Raw genomic sequence first — 26480 nt, 5'->3', positions numbered from 1 at the left:
AATTATAGTAACACAAATACAGCAACCCCTTCCAATGCACATTTACTCTATTATATCTCAGGGAACATGGGAAGTATGCGAGTGATCATAAACAAATGACACATTTCAGGTTAAGGCCATTTTCTTATTTATACTGAACATTTGTAGCTACAGTGAAAGTGTGTGATGTGTTTCTTTCTCTCCACGTCTTTGCAAGTGATCACATGTGTTTTTCCCTGCACACATTAACCTTCAGCCAGGTTCCTCCTGTGACTTCTCATTGATTGGAGAGTGGTGTAAGAGGGGGAGGCTATGTGTGTGTATTGGAGGAGACAGATAAGGGGCTGGAGGTGTGGGTGGGACAGTGGTGTTGATTGAGTGGGCCATCGTAACCTGGCCATGCAGGGAATGCAGGGTGTGGTCCTGTTTATCATCCTCCATTCATGCTGAACATAACTCACTCAGAAACAGCAGGGTCTCTGCAGCAGGTGCATCAATATGTGTTTCCAAGTACAGTACAGTATTACTGCACTCCCCCAAAAGAGCTTGCACACACTCACAGATCCTGTGCTGAACTGTATTTACAACCTGTAGATTAGATGTCACTGAGCTGTGTGTCGGGCAGTAAATCTTAGCTCGGGTCGACACCCCATCTCTATAAACGTGGATGGATCCTGATTTCCCTCTGCATTCTTGATGTTGAGATAGTAATGAAATATGAATCGCTTGAAACTCTGGTATGTAGGTTGAAAAAAAATCTGTCATCACACAGTCACTGTTCCTGATGGCTAATTTATGCTCCATCTGCCTTCCTCCAAAGCACTATAATTAAAATTCTAATCAAATGCACTGAAACCCCTTGTAAGTTATTGTGTTCTGAAGTTACAGAAGCACATATGCAGATTCATGAGTTTCAATAAAGTTAAAAGTTAAATTACTGTAACAGATTAGCAGCTCCTATAATCTTAATACCACTCCAAATACAACTCAGCACGCTGTGGGTGCTGCTGACTCAAAGAAATAGTTGGACGTTTTGAGAAATATGTTTATTCGCTGTTTTGCAGACAGTTAGATGAGAAGATCGACACCACTCTCATGTTTGTCTGTTTAATATGAAGCGACAGCCAGCAGCAAGGTAGCTTAGCTTAGTGACTGGAAACAGCTAGCCTGGCGCTGTCTAAATGTAACACAATCCACTTACCCGCAAATCTAAAGCTCACTAATTAACAGATTATTGTATGTAAAGGAAATCATTTTCCGCCTGTTTCAAGTATTTGTGCTAAGCCAAGATAACCGTCTGCTGGCTGTAGCTTCATACTTATTGTACAAACATGATATGCCAGAATTTGTTTATGTTTGAGGACATGATGTGATCTGCTGTGGGTGCTACTGACTTGAGTATCGCTGCTGGATGTTCAGAAAGACCAATTCTCAGCAGAAAGTCAAATCTTCAAGTTTTCAAAATGTCTGACTCTACTGTAGCTCGTCTTCCTATGGGCCAGCTTTTTCTTCATTTTTTTCTCCCTGCATGTGAGTGGCATAAAGTGGGTGCCAGCACCCCCCCCCCCCCCCCGAACCCCCCACCACCCCAATCCCTTGCTGAGCTCCAAGCTGTGTACTAATGTCCAGTCCTCCGCCTGCTCATCCCTGCTGGGTGTCTTTTGTACCACTCATCAACCCTGCTGTCACATCACATTGGCAGAACTAATTTTCAAGGCTATATAGTGGCTGAGCTGTGAGAGATGCTCGCTCTGAAACATTGCCCTGCAATAATTGTCAATTACATTGTCTCTGTGTTAGCTCTCTGCTTGACAACAAAATAAATATTAAACTCAAGAGAGAGTGACATTGTTAAATATGAAGTTTACAGAGAAAATTAGTAAGATAGGGAAAGAAAAAAACATTCTTCCACCACCAGCAGGGTTTATTACATACAGCAGGGCATCCGATGAAAATCATTTTCATGCACAAGGTTATATAGAACATCTCTTGGCTTGTATATGCGATATGTGTATGTTTCTTTCTTCAGCTCCTGAAGCTATTCAGCACCATTAGGCAGAAATTTCCAGCAAGAACACGGAGAATACTGTTGCTCCACTTAAACATGAGTGCATAAAACTAATACTAAGCATTTTGATACTTTTCTAAGCATAAGCACTTTATCATACTTAGTCCTGCGGGTAATCATTTGATCTGAGATTTGGAGGATTGCAATGGTGAGCCGTTGTTTCAGGCAGGGTGCAGCAAGTCTGTAGCTGCACTGAACAGTCAGGTGAAGGGGACCGGGAGTCAGCTCTAGCTTGTTTGGTAGTGTTTTCACTCTCCGTTTTGCAGTGCTGTACTGAATATACTGGAGTGTCTGGAGACTTGTGCCAAGGATCCAAGTGAAGAATGTGTTATAGTGGTTTAGCCTTGAGGACTGGCTCCTCAGCATCTTGAGGTTAAGGTGGGATGGAGTCTGACGATGTCGAGGAAGGAGGTCTTAGAAGGTTTTTCATGTAGTTCTCAAAGGTTAATTGTGCACCAAACCTTACTCCAAGACTTGTGACAGAGGTGGAGAAGGAATGTTCGTATCATAAAACGAGGAAGTATGTTACGGGGGAGTGTTGGACCCGGTGTTCGGCTAAGGATAATTGTGCCTCATCCTTGCTTTCCTCCCTTCAAGGCACTTTTTGAGACACATTATGGTTGAGGCTCAGTATGAGGTAGCTTATATGTATTACTTTTTATATCAGCATACAAATTGAAAGACAACTCATGCCTTATTGTTGACACAAACAACTGGGAGCGGCAAGATAAGGCAGAGGTTTGACCCTTTAGGGCGCTGCAGCTGCCAAGATGTGTGTAAGACCTGTGATCCCCGAAGAGACAAAGTGAATTCTGCCAGATGTAGTAGATAAGTAAGTCCAAGGATGTGCCAGAGATCAACAGTGTTGTGGAGGCACTAAAGAAGCCTGTTTTATACCTTGCAACATTTAGTTTGAGATCTGGAGGAGCAGTATCGGCAGAATCAGCTACCAAATGACAACATATTTCTCACATATACTTCATATTTTCCCGTTGACCTTTCAGGTGGGTGGTTAAAACGGCCTCAAGTTGAGTTCAGAAAACACAAGTTGAAAACTACATGCAGCTTTGCAGTACTTTCATGGTAACTGGCTATGAGATTACCCATAATTTGAATGTTAATTAGCAAAACTGCCAGAGCTAGTCACCATGTGTGATTATGTGAATGAGTTTAAGTCATTTGTTTTACAATATGTATGTGATTTATTTGTGTGCTGTTTTAATCTTTCAGTGAAGCGCCCACACAGCTGTTGTGCTTTTTGTGCCAGCAATATGATGTATATTTTACACACTCAGAATACAGCAGCCATGTCGGGCTAATAAATTACATTTGGAATATAATATTTTTTATGCAGATTAGAATTACATATAAGACTATGATTAATACACAACAACCTATCTAAATAGATAAATAATACTGTGGATACATAGCATGTTAGCAACAGCATTTGCTGAGAAACAACTAAATGGGAGCAATTTGAATTGTAAAGCAGCAAGAAATGGAAGTTGCATTTTACACAGACATTTCACATGTGTGTTCAGCTGGGATCCAATAAAATACGAAAGTTTCTTTGTGACACCAGCATCACAAGTTGATGCTTGCCTCTCTTTGGTGCACAAAACAAAAGAACCCAACTTAAGTCTATAATGACTGTGCTGAGAGTTGACGTAATCATCTTTTATCAATGTATCTATTCTCTATGCCCTGACAAAGAAAGTTATTTGTGTGTTTTTTCTGGGCATGTTATTCACCCTTTGGCTCTGAGTAAACATGAGGCTAATCTCTTTCTCAGGCTGCATATTAGCAAAGGTACACTTCACCTTTAAAACATACACATTAGGCTGCCTGTAGACAATTTGTAAATGCTGCCTCTGTTGCAACTTGCCACGCTATTTATTCTCCCTGCATAGAATTTGCATTGCATTGTCCAAGTCTCCAAGCAGCTGGCATTAGCAGTGACATTTCGCAGGTAGTAGGAGTGTTAGATTGGCGTCCTGAGGGGTTGAAGTGCCCTGTCCTCACTGCAGTGGTAATTATTCCAGAGGCCTAATCATTAGAGAGCTGTTTTAATCAGACTTCCATCAGTGGCTAATGTAACGCGATTAATTACATCTCCAGGAGCATGGTCCTTAAGGGCCACTATATCGGGATTACATGACTGACGAATAGGGGCACTTTTGTAGGGCATTGTCCTCATTATTCAACAAAATAACAACATCAGGTGATCCTGCTATATTTTACAGTAGCTTGTGACAAAACATTCAGCAAACAGTATACAGATTTATGTTTTCTTCTTCATCTAACAGACCTCACACACCGTAAATTCCCATTCATTTGGATTACATGATGTTTGTTTAGGAGCAGTTTACACTTGGTAATGGCATTTTACACAACAGTAATGAAGGGCATATGAGAGAGACATGGGGAGGGCAGAGGGGGGAGGTTCTGCTGACACCTCCAGTTTTCCACGTTAACCTGCACTCACCTGCCTCCTGCCAGCCGGGCAGGCGGAGGAAACGAGCAGTGTAACTCTAAACCCAGACTTGCTGAGCTGTTTTTTTTTTTTTTTTTTTTACAAAAATAGGCTTTGTGGTGTGTGTGTGCTTGTGCTTGTGTGTGCGTGCGTGTGCGTGTGCGTGCGCATACTGTGTATCTCTGCACTGTACACATTTAACCCAATATACGCAATTGTAAGACACTTTAACGAAAGAAAGATGTGGTAATTACGTGGGAGAATTTGTGGGAGTCTTTTTTCCTGAAAGAAGTCTTGCAGGTGCAGACAACTGAGAGACTGCACTTGCTATCAAGCATCTAAAATGTAATTAGTTTATTTCATATAGAATTAAAATACAGTACAATTTCTTTTGAGGTTGTACACTGTGTACAACACTGTGTACCTAAATCAGCCTAAAGTTGTTTAAAGCTACTCTTACTTTTCGTCTAACTTAGTGGCATGCTGTCATGAAAAGGAAGCCAATGCAAGTGCATATATCAGCCTCATTACAAACCTACAGTGCATGCTAAGAAAGAAATATAGTAATATAAACAATGAACATTTCAGGTTTCACTCTTCTTCAAATTTTGATTTCACGGTGGGAAATTAATCACCTTAAAGAACAAGTGACACCTTTTTCAGTTCTAAATATCAAAGAGTAGCTTATGTAGCTTGTGCTTGTTACATCACGGTGTAACCATTCAATTGTTTTGTAAAATTGTTGAGACATCTTTTCTTAACTATGTTGCAGGTATCAATTTGCAGCAATTACAGATTTACTGTCACATGCACATAAATGCCCAGTCAAACTGGTCTGCGTACTTGTCTATACAGGTGCATGTTGGGCAAGTCTGTTGGTTGGGGATGCAGGCATAACAGGTTTTTTTGTTTGTTTTAAATCTGGGAAAGCATTAGATTACAGTAATACTGCTTCAGTAACACACACACACTCACATATTCTTGCACAGGTTACAACCGTGGAGCTCAGTCATGCTGTGCGGGTATCCACGATGAAAATATACTCATGAACGTGCATCATGGACGTGCAAAAGCGCAAGAGACATTGCACTTGAGAAATTGCTATTCACAATCCCCCACGCTTGTCTCACTCAGTCTCTCTCCTTCATATCTCCCTCACTCCCTCCCTCCTTTGCTAGATGTACCCCCCCTTCTCTCTCCCTCTCTCTCTCAGACGCTCTGTTGACAAAGTCAAGGCTGCTCTGTAGTGAACTATCTCTGTGATTTATTCCTTATTTTCATATCAACACTGCCTCATGTGATCTGAGACGAGTGGTAGGTGGACGAAGAGAGAGGGGGAGGACACACATGCATTTACACACACTCCTCGACACACTCACTCATTCAGTCACTGCCTGGTGCGGCTGACAAGAGTTGGCTGTTGCTGGATCAGTGATGTGTCACCATCAGTGTCACCGGTCGACACTGTGACCTGAACAACTTCTGCTATGCAAGAGGGGGAACAACTTGCTTCTTCTTGTGCTATCTCTGCTCATGGGAGCTGTTACTACTGAGCTCAGTTTGAGGCTTTGACCAGGACTGCGATAAATACCTCCCTAACTCCAAGAGGCACTGAAAAAGAGGAAGAGGACGAGTGCAGAGAGAGAAAAAAGACCAGATCAATATTTCAGAGTGAATCTCCAGAAATTCAGGCTTACTTTGCTTGTCTCCCAATGCTGGAATAACAGTCAGTCTGTGAAGCTATTGCTCTCAGAAGGATAATTCCAATCCCCCCGGAGGAGGAGTGGTGTCTGCGGTGAGTGTGTGACCCCGCTGGGGTTTCAGTGTCGTGGGCCAGGGCTAACGCTCCAGGGCAAGCCGAGCAGGTGGAGGACGTGTTGTTGTTGTTTTGGATCTCTCCATACAGCTGTGTGAGATATGACTGAGTGTAGGGCAGCACTCCCCATGGCCCTCGACTCTCTGCTGTAGCCCCGATGCAAGCTTCAGAGGCAGGCATGGCTGGCGGGCGGATGCCCCTGCTGCTGCTGGTGGTGCTGGCGGAGGTGCTGAGTGGACTCTGTCTACCAGGGGACGGCTCGGGGAAGTACAAGGGAAGCTGGAGGTGGAAAGGTGACAGGAGCCGTGAGTAACTCCTCCCTCTGCTACACTTTATTCCCTTTCCCTCCTCTTTGCTTTCTATCCTTCTCTTCCTCGCACTTTTTCAGCTTAAGAAAAGACCAACAGGGTCCAACATCTTTTCTTTCTTGTATTTTAGTATTCTTTTTCATTCCCTGGACTTGTGAAGTCAGATCCAGGAAGCACTAAACATTGTGTGCCACTTTGATTACTCTGGGTGCTGTTTGAGTCTCAGCTCATTTCTCTATGGCACCTGGATATGAGAGTGAAATAAATCGTCTATATGAGGCTAGCGACCTTGGCCTGTGTTGCCAGCTTTTAGAGGTATCAATATGGACGTGACTGCGAAAGTGCCTCTCTGCTGTTGGATTTGCTGTGAGTTGCAATTCAAAGTTTATTATCCCTCTCCCTGCGCTCCTCTTTCTCTCAGCATCACTCTAATATTCCTGTATGAATATCTCTCAAGGTCTCATTCGTAGTCATTAATTGATCAGCGTTGAGTTGTAAAAAGCTACTCAGAGTGATGGGACTGCCTATTTCCTCAGAGTAAAAGCTGGGTGTAGCTCTGAGTGAGTTCATTATACATGCTGACACATGAGTGCATGGATGTCGGGAGAAGAGAGGATGTTCAAATGAGCAGAGAGCTGAGGTTGATTCAGGACATAGCTGCTGTCCCCAGGCTTTTGGCTGCTGGCTAATGGGATTGTTTGGCATGCCACCACTGCTTGACGCTGAGTGATGAAGTGGGGAGTGTGTCCCTTTGTGTCCGTCCCCTCTGTGGAGGTTAAAGGGAGATCGCTATCTTGATACTGTTCCAAGATTAAATGACTGGAATGGGATGGAAGAGACATTAAGTCAACGTAAAGCAGGTCACTTGACTTCCCAAGGAGACATGAGTTGGTCTCAGGGTGGCATGAAAAGTGATATCTTTTACAGCTAGACGGCAATGACACTGGAAGTCTTGTATTTGGTGTTATTTTTGGCTACTTGAAGACACACTTGCTAATTCTGTAAAGTACAATAGTGTCCTCAAATCCCACAGTTTCCTCCCTGCTTACTGTTAATAATGTTTAACTCAACACAGCTCAAAGATGAGTTGGAACTGGGAGGAAGTTTAGAGACTTTGGTGCATTATTTGCTGCTAAAACAAAATCATGGATTCTAAGGTATCTACAGTATTTGCATGTTTAAAATATTCTGTCAGGATTTCTATAGGGCTCTCAGCATGAGTTGTGAGCTGTGTTTAGCCAGTCCACCAGCAGAAAATTGTGCTGAGAGACAACAAGTTGAACGTGATATATGAGCTATGTACTTTTACAAAAACCTGCACCACTACAAGAAAACTCTTGTCTCATACACACATTAGAATATATTTTACAAAGTAAAAATTTGATTTGTAGCTGTTGATAAAATATAGGAGAGACGATTTTTGCAAAATGTACTGCTTACAGCTTGAGCTTTGTACTATATTCTGACCCCAACCTCTACTCTCTTGCACCAGAGACACTGCTCATACAGTACTTAACAACCTGGCATACATTCTCCCTGTCAATCAACTTTACTGATAACATGTGCTGCTTTACAGCAGGAGTAATACATTCGTGGTGTGGTCAGGAACTCCTAAGTCTGCGCCATCCTTTACCAGAACCAACACCTCTTTGTGAACCTGGAGCAGAGAGACTCACACTGATGAACATTAATATGCAGTTACAAGTTTCACTTAGTTAACATCCGCTGGAAACACAGGTATGCAGTGCTGCTTTGGATTATAGCTCTGAATCCAAGAACACATTTCAAAAATAGTTGGATAGTCTTCTGTGGAGTACTTATCAATGCAACTTTAGAATCAGAATCAGAAATACTTTATTGATCCCCGGAGAGAAATTAGACAACTTTAGACAAATTAGACTAGGTGTTTTAATCAATGTTTTTATATTAACAATAGATCAAATGACTACATGTATATGAAGGGGGTTGATTTTATGGCCCACAACCTCAGTGTATTGGTTTTCTCTCACCACTCTGATCAGCATCATTTCCAGATGCAGCAGGCAGCTGTTTTCAGCTGTAAAAATAGTGTAGCATTTAGCTGCTCAAAAGCCTCATATTTCCCTTGAGAGTTTGGTGGGGGAGTTAAAAGGAGTGTGAATGTTGGACTTCCATTGGCCAGGTGGCCGGAAACACAGCTCCAAACGAATGCTAATGTTGCTCCATATCTGCTAGATGTGTAAATACACAATTGTTTGCTTCTGCATAAAATTAAAAGGTGATAATATGTCACTCTTGTGTTTACAGCTTGTTTTTGCTGCCCCAACAAATCAGTTAGTTTAAATGTTTAAGTGTTAGTATAAACATTATTTAAATCATAAGTCAGAGGCATTCTAAAATCATTAAAATGTGTCTTATTATTATTATTATTATTCGTTTTTCTGTATTGCGTCCCAGCCCAGGTTATGACAGAATCACCACAACCTTTATCTCGTGGTTAGTGTTTTCTAATCATGTCACCTCATCCAGCATATAGAAAAAAATGCTTTATCTGTAATAACCACTAAAATGTGAAAATGTTACCTATAAAAGTGTTTATGGGTTTATCTCACTCGTCTCTTGGATACTGAACGTGGCATGCTGCAGTCTGCACACAAAAGTTCCATTTGGCAGCCCACAAAGAATATAGTGATATGCATGCAGGCACCCTGCTGATATAAGTGATAATGTCACCAGCTATTATTTGCTACCTGACACTAAATCTGTTCTAAGACTGTGCAAGGCAGAGCTCCTCTCTCTGACAGAGTAAGATGTGCCCTTTTATAGTTCACGTAGGCACACAATCTCTATCTCTCTATCTCAACATCTCACACACACATACACACATACACACACACACACACACACACACACACACACACACACACACACACACACACACAGGCTAGCACATGAACCCACAGTAGGACTAACATACAAAGCGGGATTTGAGTGTGCATATGCATGTACGTGCGTTTCAGTGTGTGTATGTGCATGCGTGAGTGTGCGCACATGATAAATAAAATATCACATTTTCTATTTTTAGCGACAAGTTGTCTCCTCGAGTCCACACAGCTTAGATATGTCCCTCTGTGAAATCCTTTCCTTAAGGTCTGTAACTTTACTCCCTGCTTTTCACATCTTCTCCCTCTGGGTTCTTACAGAAATTTGCTGGACAAGTTAAAAGAGTACTCAGGAGTGGGTTAGTTGTGTTGCTGCAAACAGATGGACTGACCCTCTTTCAGAATGACATCATCATTCATAATTAATACAGTATATTTACAGTATTCATGCATAAATATGAGCTTTGGTCCAACTTGTATTTGCAAGTCCACAGAGTACAGACCACCAGCCTCGTGCTGTTTGCTGAGGTTTTGGTTCTCCTCTCTGACACAGCCTCATCCTTATGATGGATGAGGAAGATTATAGGATTCACGGCTGATTTACTCTGCTCTGGATGCTAATAGAAGCCACAGAAATATGACTGGCTGCCTCTCAAAATTCAATCAAAGTACAAGACGCTTATTTATTTCAGATATACTATGGACCATTTTCCATGGATGCAATTTAAAATCTGAATATCTTTACAGCTTATTATTGCAATAAAAGCTAACAAAGATGTAGAGAGATATAGATGTATTCCCATTTTTATTACATTTGTGGTGTGTGGGACAAAAACAGTCGGGCCTGGATGACTGTCATGACAAATGATCTTGTAATGTGTAGTTGAACGTATGTTTTGCCTACATACATTCGGTTTCAGCCTGGATTAGGGTACCAACACTACCATGTAGCTAGCATTAATTATTTTCCAAGGGCATATGCAGGGACATGAACTTGTGTATCCAATAGGTGGCAACAGTGACATGCAGCCTGATGGAGTTGGAGGGAATGAATGAGTGATAATGAGCTGTAGACTGAATCCTGTGGTTTGGATCAGAGGCCCGATGGAGTCCAGACAGTCGTAACCTCAGACACACTGTCATCAGAAACATAGCACCAACCAGAAGACCTTTGCAGGCATGTAAGGCAATTATTGCACATGGCACATGAGCATCAGGTCCAAATCTTTCTTTCTACTCTAAGATGTCCATCACTTATTTTCCGTATCTAATATTTGAAAATATAATGCAATAATCTTAATTAATATAAAAAACTTATTCACTCACCCTATATTTCACTATTGAGGGGTTAATGAGCACCAGGGTCAGGAACAAGGCTGTGGAAGGTCGTTTAGTGGTGTGCTGGGCTGGGAAAGGGGAGAAGGAGAGATGTAATCAGGGGAAGTATTGGGTTCAGTACCTGAATATTCATTTCACCACTGTACATAAAATGTAAGGCACCTGACTCTATCACTATATGTGAAAAATAAGCTATTTGTGTTTCACTCTCACAGAAGGCTGCGTCTAATAATGCATTATCTAAGCCTGTTTTGCGGTTACTTTTTGCTCACTTTACAATCCCAACAGTGAGACACTGTATTAAATTGTTATGGGTATTGTGCTAAGTCCTCAAGTGTTTGTTGCATTCATGTAAAATAAAACAACCTCATATGCTGTGAATTATGAGAAGAGTTGAAACTTTTTAGCAGAGAGAAGTGAAAAAACAGGTGGACACTGTGATCAGACATGGTCCATAAATCTGGGGCTCTGACAGGCGTGGGCCAGAGCGAAAGCACAGGGATCCGGGATTCTGAGGATATGAAGGGTCAAGGGTCATTAAGAGCTGAGGCAGGTCTTCAGAGGTTAAAAATCAAATGGTACCACCCCTTGATGTTTTATTTCTCCTTTTTCACGCCACTTTCTCTTCAACATTTTTATAGGCAAATGTTTGCACATCCAAATGCCCTGGTTTCCACATCTGGATCCGAGACATATAAAATGACAAAATGGGGAGAAAAAAACATGTCCTTTTACTTCTCATTTGTATTCTGTTTTAGTCCCGACACCCGTTACTTTGACGCCACTCATTTTGTAGACCTTCAACCATTTGGGGTATTTTTGTAAGCTTTCATGCTGAGAAACTGTATCACATTTGCAATCGCATTTGCATAACAGCATGAGACCACATTCATAAACAATTAAAAATAGGAATAGTGGAGATGATATTAAGTGGTTGCGACTTTATTTATTTGTCCAGATTGGCTGCAACTTAAACAAAGACCAAACAGAAGTTAACTGTTAATAGTCTACATATAGACGCATAAACTTGTTGGATGTAAAGAACAATGCATAATGCCATTTATTATAACTAAAGGATTACTATGAACATTTTTTGTGTGTTTAAATGTGTTGTAATTCGGTGTTCTAGAGGTGTGAAGGGTTGCTTTTTAAATATTGAGCATAGTTTAAATTTCACATAAAAATATTTTTAGCTTGGGTAGCTGATATTTGGTTAGCACAGCATCACAGGCTGTAAATCGAAAAGTTTTATTTATATATTAAAAACATCTCATTAAAAAAAAAAATACATTTTGTTGAATGAATGAATTAGCCACCAAAAAATGAAATCCTGCTTCTTATGGTATAAAATCTGAGCAGATGCAACAGAAACAAAGGCATCATAAAGTGTTGATTCCCTCCGGTTTGGTGATGTTGAGGGATCGTGTTTATCGCTGCACTGATGAATCGTACTGGTTGGTCAGGGTTTCCACACTCAAGGAGGTGTATCTGGACAGGATAATGTGAACCTTTGGGCATGTTCGGACTACCCAGTGAAACTTCACTTTGGAAAGTGATGAAAGACTGCCAATACTATGTGTATCAGAAGAGAAACATGATTGTCTACACCCTTATCAACAGTTCTTCCAGTGGCAAGAAGTGCAGTGCAAGAAAATTGGCCATGCTAAAGTGAGGAGGTAATCGGAGGGAAAGTGAAAATGTGGTGAAAAACATTTTTTTAAATATTTTAGACGGATAAGAAATATCATATGTTTGCCCTTCTGGTAATACAAAAACTAATCTTCAGGTTTTATAGCTTTATGCTTCCTGCCATTGTTTAAAAGAAATACTAGAGGCATTTTTGCATACACATTAAAATATTCATGTTTGACAGAATGAGTTCAATTTAAAGTGCAGTTTGTCAGCTCTTTCATTACCGTTTGCGCTGATGAGACAGCCTGTCTTTTGGTTTCCTGAAATACCTACTGTAGGGCACTCAGACATAAATGCATAGGGCATGCAGTCTGTCTGGCTGACTGCAGCAAAGTCTACCGTCCGACCACAGCAAAGACGGGGCAAGCTGTTTACCATCCCAGACAAAAAAAAATCTTCTGGGGCCTCTGTTTTCCCTTTACTTCACTGATGAAGTGATAATTACAGGAGAGGCCTCACACCTCCAGAGAGTAGAACATCTTTACACTCAAGGCACTCTGTTGTTATGCCTGTCTCAGACACATGTTCTGTCACGCCATTGACCAGAGGCATCGTGGCTGAGAGTTGTGGAAGTGGAGGTTTATGAGCTACACAAGCAGAAATGGCCGTTGAATTTGATGTGATCACAGATGGAACTGTAATGAAAAAACGTAGTAGCCACTGCAATTTTCATTTTATTTGGATTGTATGGTTCCTTTTTTATACCTTTTTTTTTTTTTTTTTTTTTTACAATCCTTGACCTTATAGAACCTTTTCGAGCAACATTGAATAAACAAAAACATATTTTCTCCCACAGAATGTATTTGGAAATCAGTTTAATAACTATTCCAATACTGCCTGTCCGCATGGCTGCTGTAGTGGCAGATCCACATCAGTGTAAGCACTATCCAGCTGTGTCAGTGACTGGTCTTCCATGGTGGGAACCGAGACGGCCTTTGCATCAGCATCCCTCTGTCGCTGACACAGCAGTTGCACACATCATTTCCTCACAACAATCCCCAGCTCTGTCCACCAGCATCAGCGCGGCCGTGATGGAAATACATTCCTCACAAAACACTGGTTAACTATGAGCCTGTGTGGAGATATTCGAGCCATCTGTTTCCACAACACAGACAGAAAGGAGATTTTCTTTGGGTTTGAAGTCAACGTCTATTGGCGTCATCGAAGGAGACGCAGAATCCAAGGTTGAGTATGGATTACACTCGCAATGATAAATCAAGCTTCACTCTCACCATATGTGGCAGTCTCACACGTAACTGCAAGAAATTACACTTCAAGATATTCAATCTCCAGCAGGTCCATGTGAAAGTCTTGGCTTTGCTTCTGTTTCAACATTTTTACAGTTGCTGGAAATAACTGGTAAAATGAGACACTGTCTTGCTGTAACATCGCTGAACGCTGTGATGCCAAGAAAGCAATATATTGCTGACTTTTATGAGTGCAGTGTGAATAGGAGAACAATAGGGAATCTCCCACAACTTATGACTCAGTGAGAGGCCAGCCATGGCAGAGGCACTAATCAGCACTAATGAAGACTGGCAGTGGAGCCTCACACCATAAAACCTAAAATGAACCCCTCTCATTAATTTGCTAATTGGAAATCTGGAATGAGACAAGGTCGGTGTTATTATACTGAACTTTCTCTTTGTATCTTCATTTTGAAGAGACCGTGGGTGATTATCTAAATGATCTAAATGGCCACGTATTTCTTTTACCTCCAGTTTTGAATAATGTTACCACATTGTTGTATGCACTTGCTTACTTTTACACTCTCCTCTGTAATGCTGGAAACAGACCTATTCAGCATTGAGAACACAGCACTGTTGCAGGATAGAAGTGAAACAGCACAGAAAAAGTCCTACACCACATGAAGGCACTATTGGACATATTACCACCAGATGTCTGACACCGTGGCATTTGTTTCCCCCTCTGTAGCCCTCTTGAATGTAACAAAAATGTTGTTGGTGTCTTGTATGATTTACAATGCTGTGGATTTACTGCAGTAAAGTATGAACAGTTGCATTCGCCATAGTATTGTGTGCGACCACTTCTTACATTCTCATCTTTCAAGGACAGTATGACTAGTTTCTTTGGAAATAAAAATGAACTTGATTTTTTTTTTTATGTGCCCAAGCTTAACACAAACAGATGGTAATGTAATACCCTGCACTGTAGCACATCAGTCCATAACCTAGCTGCAACCCAGAAAGTCACCTGCCACTAATAAATCTGGCTGATTGTGTGTGGTGAAGGGGTGACAGAAGGGAGGGCTGTATGAGGTCTTGACAGGAGGTGTGGAGAGTTGCACTTTGTCTTTTGTTGCATTTCTTGCCTTTTTCTGGATTTACGATCTGCTTCTCACAGCCTCTGGCCCTCGGGTGCCTCGGCATTCCCATGTGTCATGTGACACCACTGCTTTGTAGCGAGCAAAAATCATCATGCCTGAGAAGCCCATTGCAGGGTTTATTTGACACTAGTAGTTCTTGGGAAATGATTATTATTATATAATTTCTTTGGGTTATATCTATATTTCAGGAGTTACTGATGAGCGAGTAAACATCAAAGGAAATGTTTAATTTCCCCATGAAACTGATCAGGACAGCAGTGTAACACAATAAGAGAATAAAATATTACAGTAGTTGATGCAACTGGATCATTGTGACAGTGGGGAGCATGCTATTTAGGGTTAACCAAGATAACAAACTTTATATGGTATCATATATCCACTCTTGATGTAATTTCCATATGAATTATGGGCGTGGATATCACAGCTGGTATCCATCCATTTCCATATACAAACATGCATATGATTCTGCAGTCTATGTGCCATATGCAGAAATTCTGTGCCAACACTTTATGCTGTCTTCACAGATGCAGACCAATTTATCTCTGATGATAATCATAATGAAAGATACTTAAAGTAGAAGGTTAATAAATATGTTGAAAGATATATATATATATATCCTTGAGGATTAATTGTGTAAATCTCTCTGACAAGATTTCTACTGAAATGATTTAGGGCAAATGCATAATGAAATATTATGAAATGGTTTATAACCTATAATTATGTCGTCATTTGAACACCCACTGGCAGGATATCAGGTGGAAACAGGCTTTGATTTAGTGAGGTGACAGTTGGAAGGATTGCATGGAAGGATGTTGTTTTAAAGGTATATTTGAGGTCATGTTGTCAGCAGCCATACGCACTAATAGTTATTTCCTTACCTTTGAGGGGTGGTTGGTTCTAAAAATCCTCAGGACATTTTCAAAAAATGACACTTGACCGCTTTACAACTGTTTCTCTGAATTCCATGGGGGAAAATGTATGGCTTAACCTGTCAGAGAAAGCAGACGGTGAGTTCTCACATTATAAATCTTCATCCAGCCTTCATCCTTATGTATCTTAACTCAAAACTCGCCTTAGGTGATACAGACTACATTTCCTTCATCCTAAGCCTTTTTTCACTCAACGACCTAATGAATTTCATTTCTGTATATGTTAACACATCATTTGTCTTTCTTTTAGCTCAACACAACTATCCTGCCAATGCCACAGGCCTTCTTTTAACAACAGATGAGACCATGAATGGGTCTAATCTCAGCTGGCTTACCAACAACTTCTCTTACATTCCTTTCCAGTGACTTTTAGACTGTTAGACACACTTGAGAAGTGTCTGAGTATCCCTATCCAGTGTCACATAGACCAAAATCAAAGCCATGCCACAGGCTTGCTGACACTTATCCTTGTTCCCAGCTGTAAACTACTGTAACTTGGAACAACAAAAGAAGAGTGATGCTTGTCATGTTCGCCTGCAGATTTGGACCATCTCTATGGTCCCCTTGTAGTCTCACCAACTACTTTGCACATCTGTGGCAAAGAGCGCTGAGATCCTGGCACAGTCTCTGCTACCTAAGCTGCCGGTGTTGATCTGGCTGTCTACTGAGATTGTTAGCTTTCTCTGTGCTGAGAAACTGGCTGCACGCCTGCAATGTTCTCACCACACATCTTCTCAGGGCCTCATTTCCATCTCCTCTAATCAGAACGAGACATATTGAGAGCATAAGTTGGTTTATCTGCACTCTCTCATTGGACTGTGAATAGTTGGTGTGTGCTCCAGCAAATTAGCATACACATGTTCCTCCCTGACGAGCACCAATCCGTGGTGGGATGAGAATGTGTGTATAGACAGAGGGAGAGAGAGGCTGGGAAAGGGAGATAGCGCCTGCTGTTTGTTCAATTTGCTTGACTTCAGATCAGATGGTGACTGAACTGTGACACAGGCAATCACAGAAAAATGAACATAATCATTACCTTGAAGTCATTACTAAACTGCTGTGTGCAAAGTACCATGTCTGTATGTTTCTAAACAACAAGAAATGATGTGTTAGTTTTTATAATTTGAGCACAATAAAGGAAGTGAGGACATTTTAGACAGGCAAACATTATAGCTTTAAAGTCAATTTCAATGTACAGACATTGTCATCCGAATTACTCTTATTCACTTTTTCAAGTGTTTTCATTGATATTATAAGTGGAATTCTTTAGAAACACTCCTACAAGTGATCTGACAAGAAACCTGTAGTTATTTGTTGGCTCTATATTTTTAGCTCTTTGGATGTACTGTCATGAGATTTGATCCAGACATTCATGTTCCTCTAAGGATCAATTGTAACAACTTTGGTGATCCCCGACTTTTCATCTAGTGCTATCAAAAGGTCAAAATGTTATTTTGTCCCAATTCTTTGGTTTATGACCAAATACCTGCAAAACTAATGACTTCTTTTCAAGTGTTTTCATTTTTGGAGTATTTTAAAGTTTGTAGTATTTATGCTGCTCATGTTTTTATGTAATAAAAAGGCACAATAAAAATATTTCAACAGACCTAAAGAAAATACTGTATATCGGGCACATTTAAATATTTGAACACATATAGAGAGTTGGCCTCTCTGATAAAATATATTTAGAGAGCCTAGAGATAAAGAAAATATGCAAATAAATATATGCATGGGCATATTATTATATAACAGCAGCTCTATTGTCTATTGTGTTTTTTTGAAGAGGAGGTCAGGAAAAAGCCATAGTGTGAACCACATATTGTCAGTGGAACTATTCAGCAAACATTGCCAAACCAAGGTGCATTTCATGTTTGCTCATTTGTTTTGACCATAACACAGCTTTAGAGAAGAAAGAGATTAAAAGGTGTGCCCTAGTGTGAACTGAAAGCCGGGTGTCATCACATCAAAGACTGTGAAGGTTATACATCACTGGTGGATCTTTTCCTCTCTCTGGATCTCTAATTAAAAACTTGCAGAATTCCCCTTGGCTCGCGTTAATGGCACAAACAGCCTCGAGGCAGACACTTTGTCAGACACTTTGTCAGGCACTGAGGGCACAGGTGAACTGGGGATGATAAACAACTATCAAGTCTTTCCATCTTTGTTCAACAAAATGAGCAAAATTACTCCAACCCAACCAGGACAGTTACATTTTAAATGCATAAACAAGTCTGGGGGTCGCAGGCCAAGCAGTTATGGTGACATTTTCTGGTTGAAAACAGTTACCGCTACTTTGGAATACATCTCATGTAAGTATAAAAGCTCAAGTGAAATTTTTCCTTGTGCCTGGAAAGACAGACTTTGTCAGTGGAGCAGCTCCAGAAAATGTTGCTGGGAGGGATGACAGATTAGAGGCTTGGTTTTTGGTCTCTACGATTGGGAAAGAATTGTTCACATTAACATACTGATGGAATTTTCAAAGATTATACAAAAAACATATGTGAATTCAGTTTGAGGGCCCTTTCCTTTCCCTTTGAATTTGTGTGTCAGTGTGTGTGTGTGTGTGTTTAGAGCACATGGGCCTGATTAAGTGAATCAAAGCAGGGAAAGGTAACATCATTGTAGTTTGTCATTAATGTGCCACAGCCTTGAAATGAGGTCTGAATTATTTGCTCCACTGCCCTCTAAACTCATTTGCCGTAGTCATAAGCCTCCAGTTTCTCTTATACATGACTTTTTCCCCTCCTTTTGTCTCGCGTCCTCTTTGTAATTGGGGTAGTGAAAAACAATGGGGAGTTTTTTCACATATAGGACAAGAGAAAGTATCAGAAACAAGTATAAACTGTCATCACTCAGTCAAATAGCCCCCAAATGCAAACAAATCTCCTGGTATGTGAATGGGGTGCAGGGTGCAGTACTTTCAAGAAGCAGGTTTTAAAGTGAGTCATAGAAGGTCAGTTGTCTGCCGGCTGTGGTGGTGTAGAAGCCGACAAGCTGCTTATGAGTCATGACCATGAGCTGCAGACGCCAGATCAGACTGATACATAACAAGCACTCAGAAGCTGTTCACCTTGGCTACAGCACTTTAAATCCTTGAAAGAACTCATTTTTCTCACCTAAGAGAAGTCTCTCTCTCTTTCCGTTCCCCTTCCTTCAATCTGCCTCTCTCTGGGCAGAAGAGGTATCCCAGTGTCATCGAGATGGACATCTTGGCTTTTGGCAGCTTGGAGAGGATGCTTGCCTCAGCTCCACCGGGATGTCAGAGCAAGTTCAGACTGCCTGCCGGCTTTGAACTTATTTGACGTCAATGTTGTTAAACAAAGCTGAGAAGCAAAGTTTCAAGTGGGCATGATAATACGTGTTGCGTAATGTAAAGGTGTGGGAACGAGATATCCGTGGCAAGTATTTCACAAAAGCCCTTCATTCAATTTAACATGCTCACCAGGGATAAAACTGCCCTGACAGCAGCCGTGACGGTTACAGTGTGAGCTGCTAACTCCCTGTGAGGCTGCTTGGCATTGAACAATTGCACAGAAGTTCGATGTTATGCAATATTTAGCACCCAATCAGCACTCTTTGCCCTGGAACTGTCTCTCTGTTTTCCTTTTTGTGGTTGGTTGCTGATGCCCTCCAAGCACATCTATCAGTAAGTGAATTGGCACATATTTCTTCCTTGACATTTGCACTTCTATTTAACCACAATCAACTGATCATGCATTCAGAGACCAGTCACATTCCAACTTTGAGGATTGACGTGCATGTGTTTACTGTTTGTAACCAACGAAACCACGTTTGGGAAGAGATAAAATACACACAACTGCAGTGTAACTGTCAATAATGAAATCCCGTGTGCATCCATTCACTCACAAACTGTCTGATCAAAATGGTTATCCATTGGTCATTGCACTGATGTTTTCTCCAGCTGGAGCAATGAAATGTGACTGTTAAGGACATCAGAGGGTTTCATGGAAAATACCTGCAAAATCAGTTGTTAACATTTGCTAAAATGTGCTTTTCACTGCAGTTCACCCATGGGAACTAATATAGTCCTGATTATTGCAGTTTGTCACTGTCACTATCATGGCTAGAATCGTAAATAGCTGTTGAAAACATAATAGCAGTGTGTAAAGTTAAACTGGGGCTGGGATATAATCAAATCTCTCCCTCTCTCTTCCTCTTTCTTCCACTCAGTCTTTCAGTAACACATACACAAACTTTCGACAAACACATAAAATGAGCCTAAAATTTTCCAGTATGTAAGCCATACTCATTCTTACGGCATACTAGTAATCAGTCTTTATATTTCAATTGGTATATTGGTATATTAATCCTAAGATCTAGTTGTAGGCAACTATATTGCAGACATAAAAATTACTTTTTTATTGCCAGGGTATGAATAGGGCTTGGCACTGTGACCTAAAATATATGCAGTAATGATACATATCATGGTATATAAATTTTTCCCTCCCTAAGTGATTTATAATATGGTACATGACTCTGGCATAGTAATTATTTCATGCCTGGAGTTCGAGGTATCATCAATTAGCTATTAATATACTTTACAGTGGTTGTGGAGTTTCATACATGATGAAAGTTAAGAGCCAATCGGTCTGCAGAGCTTGCATCAAGTGTCTGTGTGCATGTGGATGTGCAGGAGTGTGAGAGTGTGTCATTTGCTCCACTTTCTCACAACAGCTGCAGCACAACTCAGTGATTTTGTGACTTGTTTTTTTATACTGCGAGTCCAGTGTTTGTCTTTGAAGAATAAGTTTTGGGAAATATGCTTATTCATTTTCTTGCCAAGAGTTAGATGAGAAGATCGATACCACTCTCATGTCTATACAGTAAATATTTAGCTACAGCCAGTAGCCAGTTAGCTTAGCTTAGCATAAAGACTGGAAACAGGGGGAAGCAGCTAGCCTTGTTCTGCCCACAGGTAGTATTGCATAGCCAGTGTAAAAATGGCAAGTTATGGTTTTACGGGTGATATTTGAGTTATTTAGTTTTTTTCCTGGCAGATGCACCATCTCCTTATTCACAGTATGCTATTCATCTCTAGACATGAATCTCAAGGGCTTTGTGGTTAAATGTGACTGTTGTCCTGAAAGACTTTTCCTTTTTTGAGAGTTAAAGTTATTTTAAGAGTTATCGACAAAAAATGTTTCTCCACTTTGACTTTATCCTTTTCTTTTTCTCTGCAGCAGTGTGCGATCACTGCGTGTATGTATTATCTCAAGGCCTGATTAAAACTCCATTAGTCATGCAGAAAACAAAGAAAGTGTAATCAAAATGGAAATGAGTGTGATGGTGCCGTGGAAACAGATGAAGCGGACAGACTAGCTCCTGCTGAAAAATACTTTTTTTGTACTGTTTGTCTTCTTTTGTCTGTCTCCAATAATAGTGAGGACTATTAAATCCAGGTCCAAAATGATGAAGTCTTAAAATGGTGTTATGGATTATGTTTTCAGGAGCAGGGACCAAGTTTAAATGTTCAACTTGCAGAATCAAGGCTAAAAATGAAAGAAGTGAATTCCAGTTGGCTTTGTCCCACATAAGTATTCTTGTTGGCTGTTCATATTTTCTCTCTGTCATCAGGCAAAAAGTAAACAGATGTTAGGGGAGAACATTTTCCAAGAAACCAGTTTAATCATTGAAATTGCTTGAGGTCATGTTACAGAAATACGCCGCCTCTCTGATCAGGCTGTGTGAAGGAACTTGTCCTACAGTAAACAATCAGTCAGTCCTGTTAACAAGCCCTAGAGTCAGACTCCCCACACTCATCATTTTAAGCCCATCCATCACTTCTTCGGGCTGCCAGGGCCGGAGAGCTGCTGCCAATACATGACAAGATAACAATGAGACAACAGCTAGCGTCTCCAGCTTCTTCATTCACATCTATTAAGAGCTCCCAGCGTTTGTCAAACTAAACAACCTCGACTACAGGGGCAATAAGTTAGACATCAGGTTTATTGTCATGTCAGGTTGTACAGGGGCTCCCGTGCTGATTGGGTCCACATAGCCGCAGTGTTGCAAACAACCAGTGAAGTCAAATCTAGTTAGAGTAGACCCCATAATTTATGACTACAGTATAAAAACGGAGCCAAAAGCCTGTATGGCGCCCTGTGGATTGATCCATGAAGAAAGGCTTGTGACCCAGAAAAGAGGACATGCTCTCATGTTTGAGGAGGGCTCGGGGGCCAGGACTTATAGTCTGGGGCCCAAGATGAATGACTTGGGGGGTTGCAGGCCTGCTTTTGTATCTTTTGGTAAGCAGTCGGTTATCTGCACATGTGCCCTATTAATTAGCCAACAGGGGAGCTGGGGCTGGGTGCAGTGTTGGGGAAAAAAGGGGGTATTGAGACAAGTCCTGACTTTCTGTCCTGATGCCCCAGGGGCAGCTGGGTACCCCACCTGTTAATGACCTCTGAAGTGGTCTCTAATTGGACCTCTGACTGTGGCCCCTTCAGACAGAAGAAGAGTCCATGTGAAGACACAAAGAGCAGATCCAGTGTACAAGGCTTTAGGGCAAAATAGATGAAGCACACTTTGTCAAGAATTGTATCCTAGTAGTTTATTAGTTTTATTATTAGTTTTGATCAGGGCTAGCATTAGTTAAGTGTCTTTGAGAAAATTATCCTAACTCAAACTCACTGTCCTCATCAGCATGTGTAGACAATGAAGACCATCTCCATGACAACTGAGCAAACTCTATCTGCTCATAAAAACTGTAAGATGTGGTTGAAAGCTCTGGAATAAACCGTTGCTGTCCAGTGAAAACCATGTATATCCAAATTTGGCTTACGTGGATTGAGGATTACGTGTTTCTTTATGGCTTGAAAAAATGATCCTACTTCTTGGGCTAAATCATTTAAACACTCATGGCTAAAAATGAATTGTCACAAAGCTGAAAGCAAGGCTGTTTTTCTTACCTCATGAAAGGCTGGTGTTTTGGATGTACATGGTTTTCATAGAACAGGGACAAATTGGACCCTGAGTTAAGTTATTACAATTTATTTCCTATGTCAAGAATTTATAGGCTTAATATTTATTATAGTGTTTCGATGAGAGTTTTATGTCCAGCCAATCAGTGTGTCCAACTATTGTTTAAACATTGGAAGGTATCAAACATCTTTTGGATTTGATTTGCACAAGGCTGTTAGTGGCAGTATGTGTACTTTGTGAGAGAAGAAATATAAAAGACTCCTCATTTTTGAACAGATTTGTTCCAGCCAAACTATTTTTTTGTCAGAAGCAGATGTTGCATTTGAGTTTAATTTGCCTGTTTTGAACAGATTGAAAACGGCACATATGTCTGACTGGTGTCATGCTGTACGTGTCAGACAGTGCATCAGGCTCTCCTTGATGTCTCTGTTTCTTCATGTCAAGCATGTTCTCATCTCATGTGTTATGTGTATCATTGCACTTCATTTATGTGCATGACTGACTAACCTACGTGGTTGTTTTGGTGTGACTCAGAGGCTCTGCTCTCCTCTAGTGTTGTCAGTCAGATGCTGCTATTTGGATAAACAGAGAGGCAGAGAAGTGTCACATAATAGGTTTGGCCCAGCATGAGGCCCTTTAACTGTCACATTAATTGCAACACTACAGGAGCAGCAGGGGGGGAAATGATCACTGCTTTTTGTGTTTACTATTATTGATGACTCCAAAACTGCTGTAAAGTTGGATTTGGGGTCATCATTGTGTTTGAAAAAGTCTGCGGAGATTTTTTTCTGTCAGTCATCTAATGGTGGGAGGGGCCGATGAAATGACGGGTCACCCTCTTCTTCACACTCCGGTGATCTAAAGTACTCTCCAATGAGCGATTCTGTCTGCCCGTCTGCTATTTATCAGAGGTGATGCCAGATCTCATTGAGGAAACAGATACTTCCGACAGACTGCCACTCAGTTAGCTAAAGGGGTTGGATGCTCTTTGATTAAGATTCCCCTTACCCCCTCCACCCTACCCACCCGGCCCAAATTAACCCCCTGTCAGTAGGCCACAAAGAGAATGGGCATGGCTGAGTCTGATTTATTTCACACAGAGCCATCATAAGGGCACAGTTGGCCTCCCGTCTCCCCCATAAGCCACATACACCCCGGCCCTCTTGGCCTCTCTTTTTCTCGCCTCCCCCCTCTGTCCCGCCCTCACACCTCCTGTCGCACACACTCAACCTGTCACTCCAGGGAAGACACAGGCACAAAGACGGGACCGAATCAAAAGGAGCTGATTAGCAATTAATGGTGCATCATTGTTATTTGCATCAGGACTGTGTGCACGGTGTGTGTGTGTGCATGCAGAGTGGCGTTGTCAATCATGCAGAGTGTGCCCTGACCCTCCCTCCGCTGTCCTGACCATGTGCTCCCGTAGGGGTGCAGCCACTTAAGGCTATTGATACAGGAGAGATGACTCTGTTTCACACCCACACACTTTCACTCAAGCCCAACTCAGGACAACACAACAACCTCCTGCTGAGCCCAGAGAAAAAAAGCTGAAGACTGCATCAACACATCATTCTGATGGATCTATACCCAATGATTGATTGACGCGTGTCTGAAATTATCACTTGGATTATACACAACCGTTGGGAGTGTGGATGTTTGGTTGTTTACTGCAATGTGGGTGTTTAGATCCTGCAGCCAGAGACAGAGTTTACAAGGATGGAGCCCGGCGCTACTTTGTGTGTTCGCTCTCTGCTTGTGTAAAGGATGCAGAGGGCTGGAGGTTTGGACCCTGGGTGGGGAAAGTGGGCATAATTCGTCTGGGTTCTCAGTCCCTGTGGTGTTATTGTTGACAGAGACGGGAGTCGCACAGGATGGGGACACCGAAGGGGCAACACCAGCTCCCACCACCGAACACGAGGATGACAACTCTTTGGGCTACACAGGTACTGCTGCTGCTTTCCCATGATTCTTAATGTGTCCTTGCATATACACATAAAACCCTTGGAAATGTCAAGTTGATCCTACATGAAGAAATGACGTTGGGTTACTTAGTACATCAAACGTCCTGCACTGAAACAGGATACAGTTAGACTTTTCAACTCTTCATGAGGAGCTTTATTTCACATATAATCAGAAAGCTTATGTTGTCTATTACACAAACATATATAAGCCCTTTATTGACAATTGGGATTATGAAATGCATTTGGAGGAGCCAATTGTCATTTTTTCTAACAGAATTTCTCCTACACTTAAAAAGTCCTTGGACAGCATAAATAAGCTTCAATGGTGGACAACAGCTTCCATGTGTTTCCATGGCAAATATACATTCAAACATGATGTTTAAGGTGTGACTGCTGCTAAGAGTGGCTCAGTTTTGAGTGTTGAAAGAGGAGAATTGTGGGAAAAGGAGGCTCACAGCGGCACCCCAAGTGCATCAGATCATGTAGCCGGTATCTCCTCAGACCCCAGAGCTCTGTAGGGAAATAAAGAGCTGTAAATGGGGTCCTCACCTGTGGGACTGACTCACACACGAGCACACACACAAAGGATTCAAGTCTGGAGAAAATTAGTGATGACGCATGTGTTTTGGTTGGGTTTTTTTGGGGGGTTCTCAGTGTGTTGTCCCAGCGAGGATATCTACCTCCCTAGGTGATTTAATGGACCTCACACAGCTTCAGGAAATCTTGTGCTGAAAAAGGAAGTTTAAATTAACTGCCAAAACCGTTATGAGGTTCATCACTGTGTGCGGACGCTTGGCAGCTCTAGGTTTTATTTTGCTTGAAATTCAGAGCAAGAAAACCATACCATTATCATCAGCATCACGCTGCGCCTTTTATCAATGACATTTCAAAAGTTTGAGCCCAAACCACCATTAGTGCAGGAATCTTTCAATTTAAACTCTGAGTTAGCATATCATCAAAGTTCCCCGTTTTCAACAGACTTGGCATTCTCTCAGTGAGGGTTTAAGGAGGAAAATCATGTCATATCTGCCTCACTGCATTTGCGCTCATCTTTAGAATGATAAATCTGTCCGGTGGACAGTGCCAGGAGTTCATCTTTAATCTGGCCATTTAATCCCATCTGTGCATGAAAATGAAGGAAATTGATCTGGCCCAGTCAGTGAATTGGAAATGAGACTAATGTGCCCTAATACCTCAGTCTGCCACTGATAGAACAAAGTGGGCGGCTGCCAAAGACTCCATTTTCAGGGAGCGTGACTCACTGGATGGAACGTGAAGGTAATCTTGACAGCTGCCAGTTTTATCTCAGGTGAAAATGGAGTGCACCTTCAAGCGTTGCAGTGAAGCATCTTTTAGGTGCCTGGTTGTGTTTAATTGTATCTAGCGTCATGTGATCTCTGTGACCTTTATGGAGAAAGAGGTTAATTGATTTATGAGTAAGTTTCATTGTTTATCTGATCTCACTGCTACTCATGACATTGAGGAAGAAGGTTGGTATGTCCTTCCACAAAGACTGCGTTTACTAAACTCTGAAATAAAAGATAGAGATGTGTCAATTTGAATGTAGAACTTTGCGTCAATGTTACTAATATTGTAACCTGACCTTTTTTTACTTCATATAAAACTAAAAACAGCTGGCACAGTACTAGGCAATGACACGCAAATGTCTTGTATGGTAGTCACCTGGGACTAATACAGCCTACTGTGAATTTTATAAGCAACCACATGCTGACCTGACGTTCGCAATACATTAAAAGTGTTTTTTA

At 41.3% G+C, this 26480-nt stretch overlaps 1 protein-coding gene across 1 annotated transcript in view; it reads left to right on the top strand.

Moving 5' to 3' along the window:
* robo1 (roundabout, axon guidance receptor, homolog 1 (Drosophila)) overlaps positions 1 to 26480 on the top strand; it is a 193401-nt gene that overhangs the window by 28742 nt on the left and 138179 nt on the right. The window contains exon 2 of the mRNA XM_070905509.1: positions 24607 to 24696. Within this exon, the coding sequence (XP_070761610.1) occupies positions 24607 to 24696 (90 nt within the window). The remainder of the gene's footprint in view (positions 1 to 24606; positions 24697 to 26480) is intronic.

Source organism: Enoplosus armatus, chromosome 5, assembly GCF_043641665.1.
Source record: "Enoplosus armatus isolate fEnoArm2 chromosome 5, fEnoArm2.hap1, whole genome shotgun sequence".
In the NCBI taxonomy this organism is placed as follows: Eukaryota; Metazoa; Chordata; class Actinopteri; order Centrarchiformes; family Enoplosidae; genus Enoplosus; species Enoplosus armatus.
This window is presented reverse-complemented; position numbering and strand designations above follow the sequence as displayed.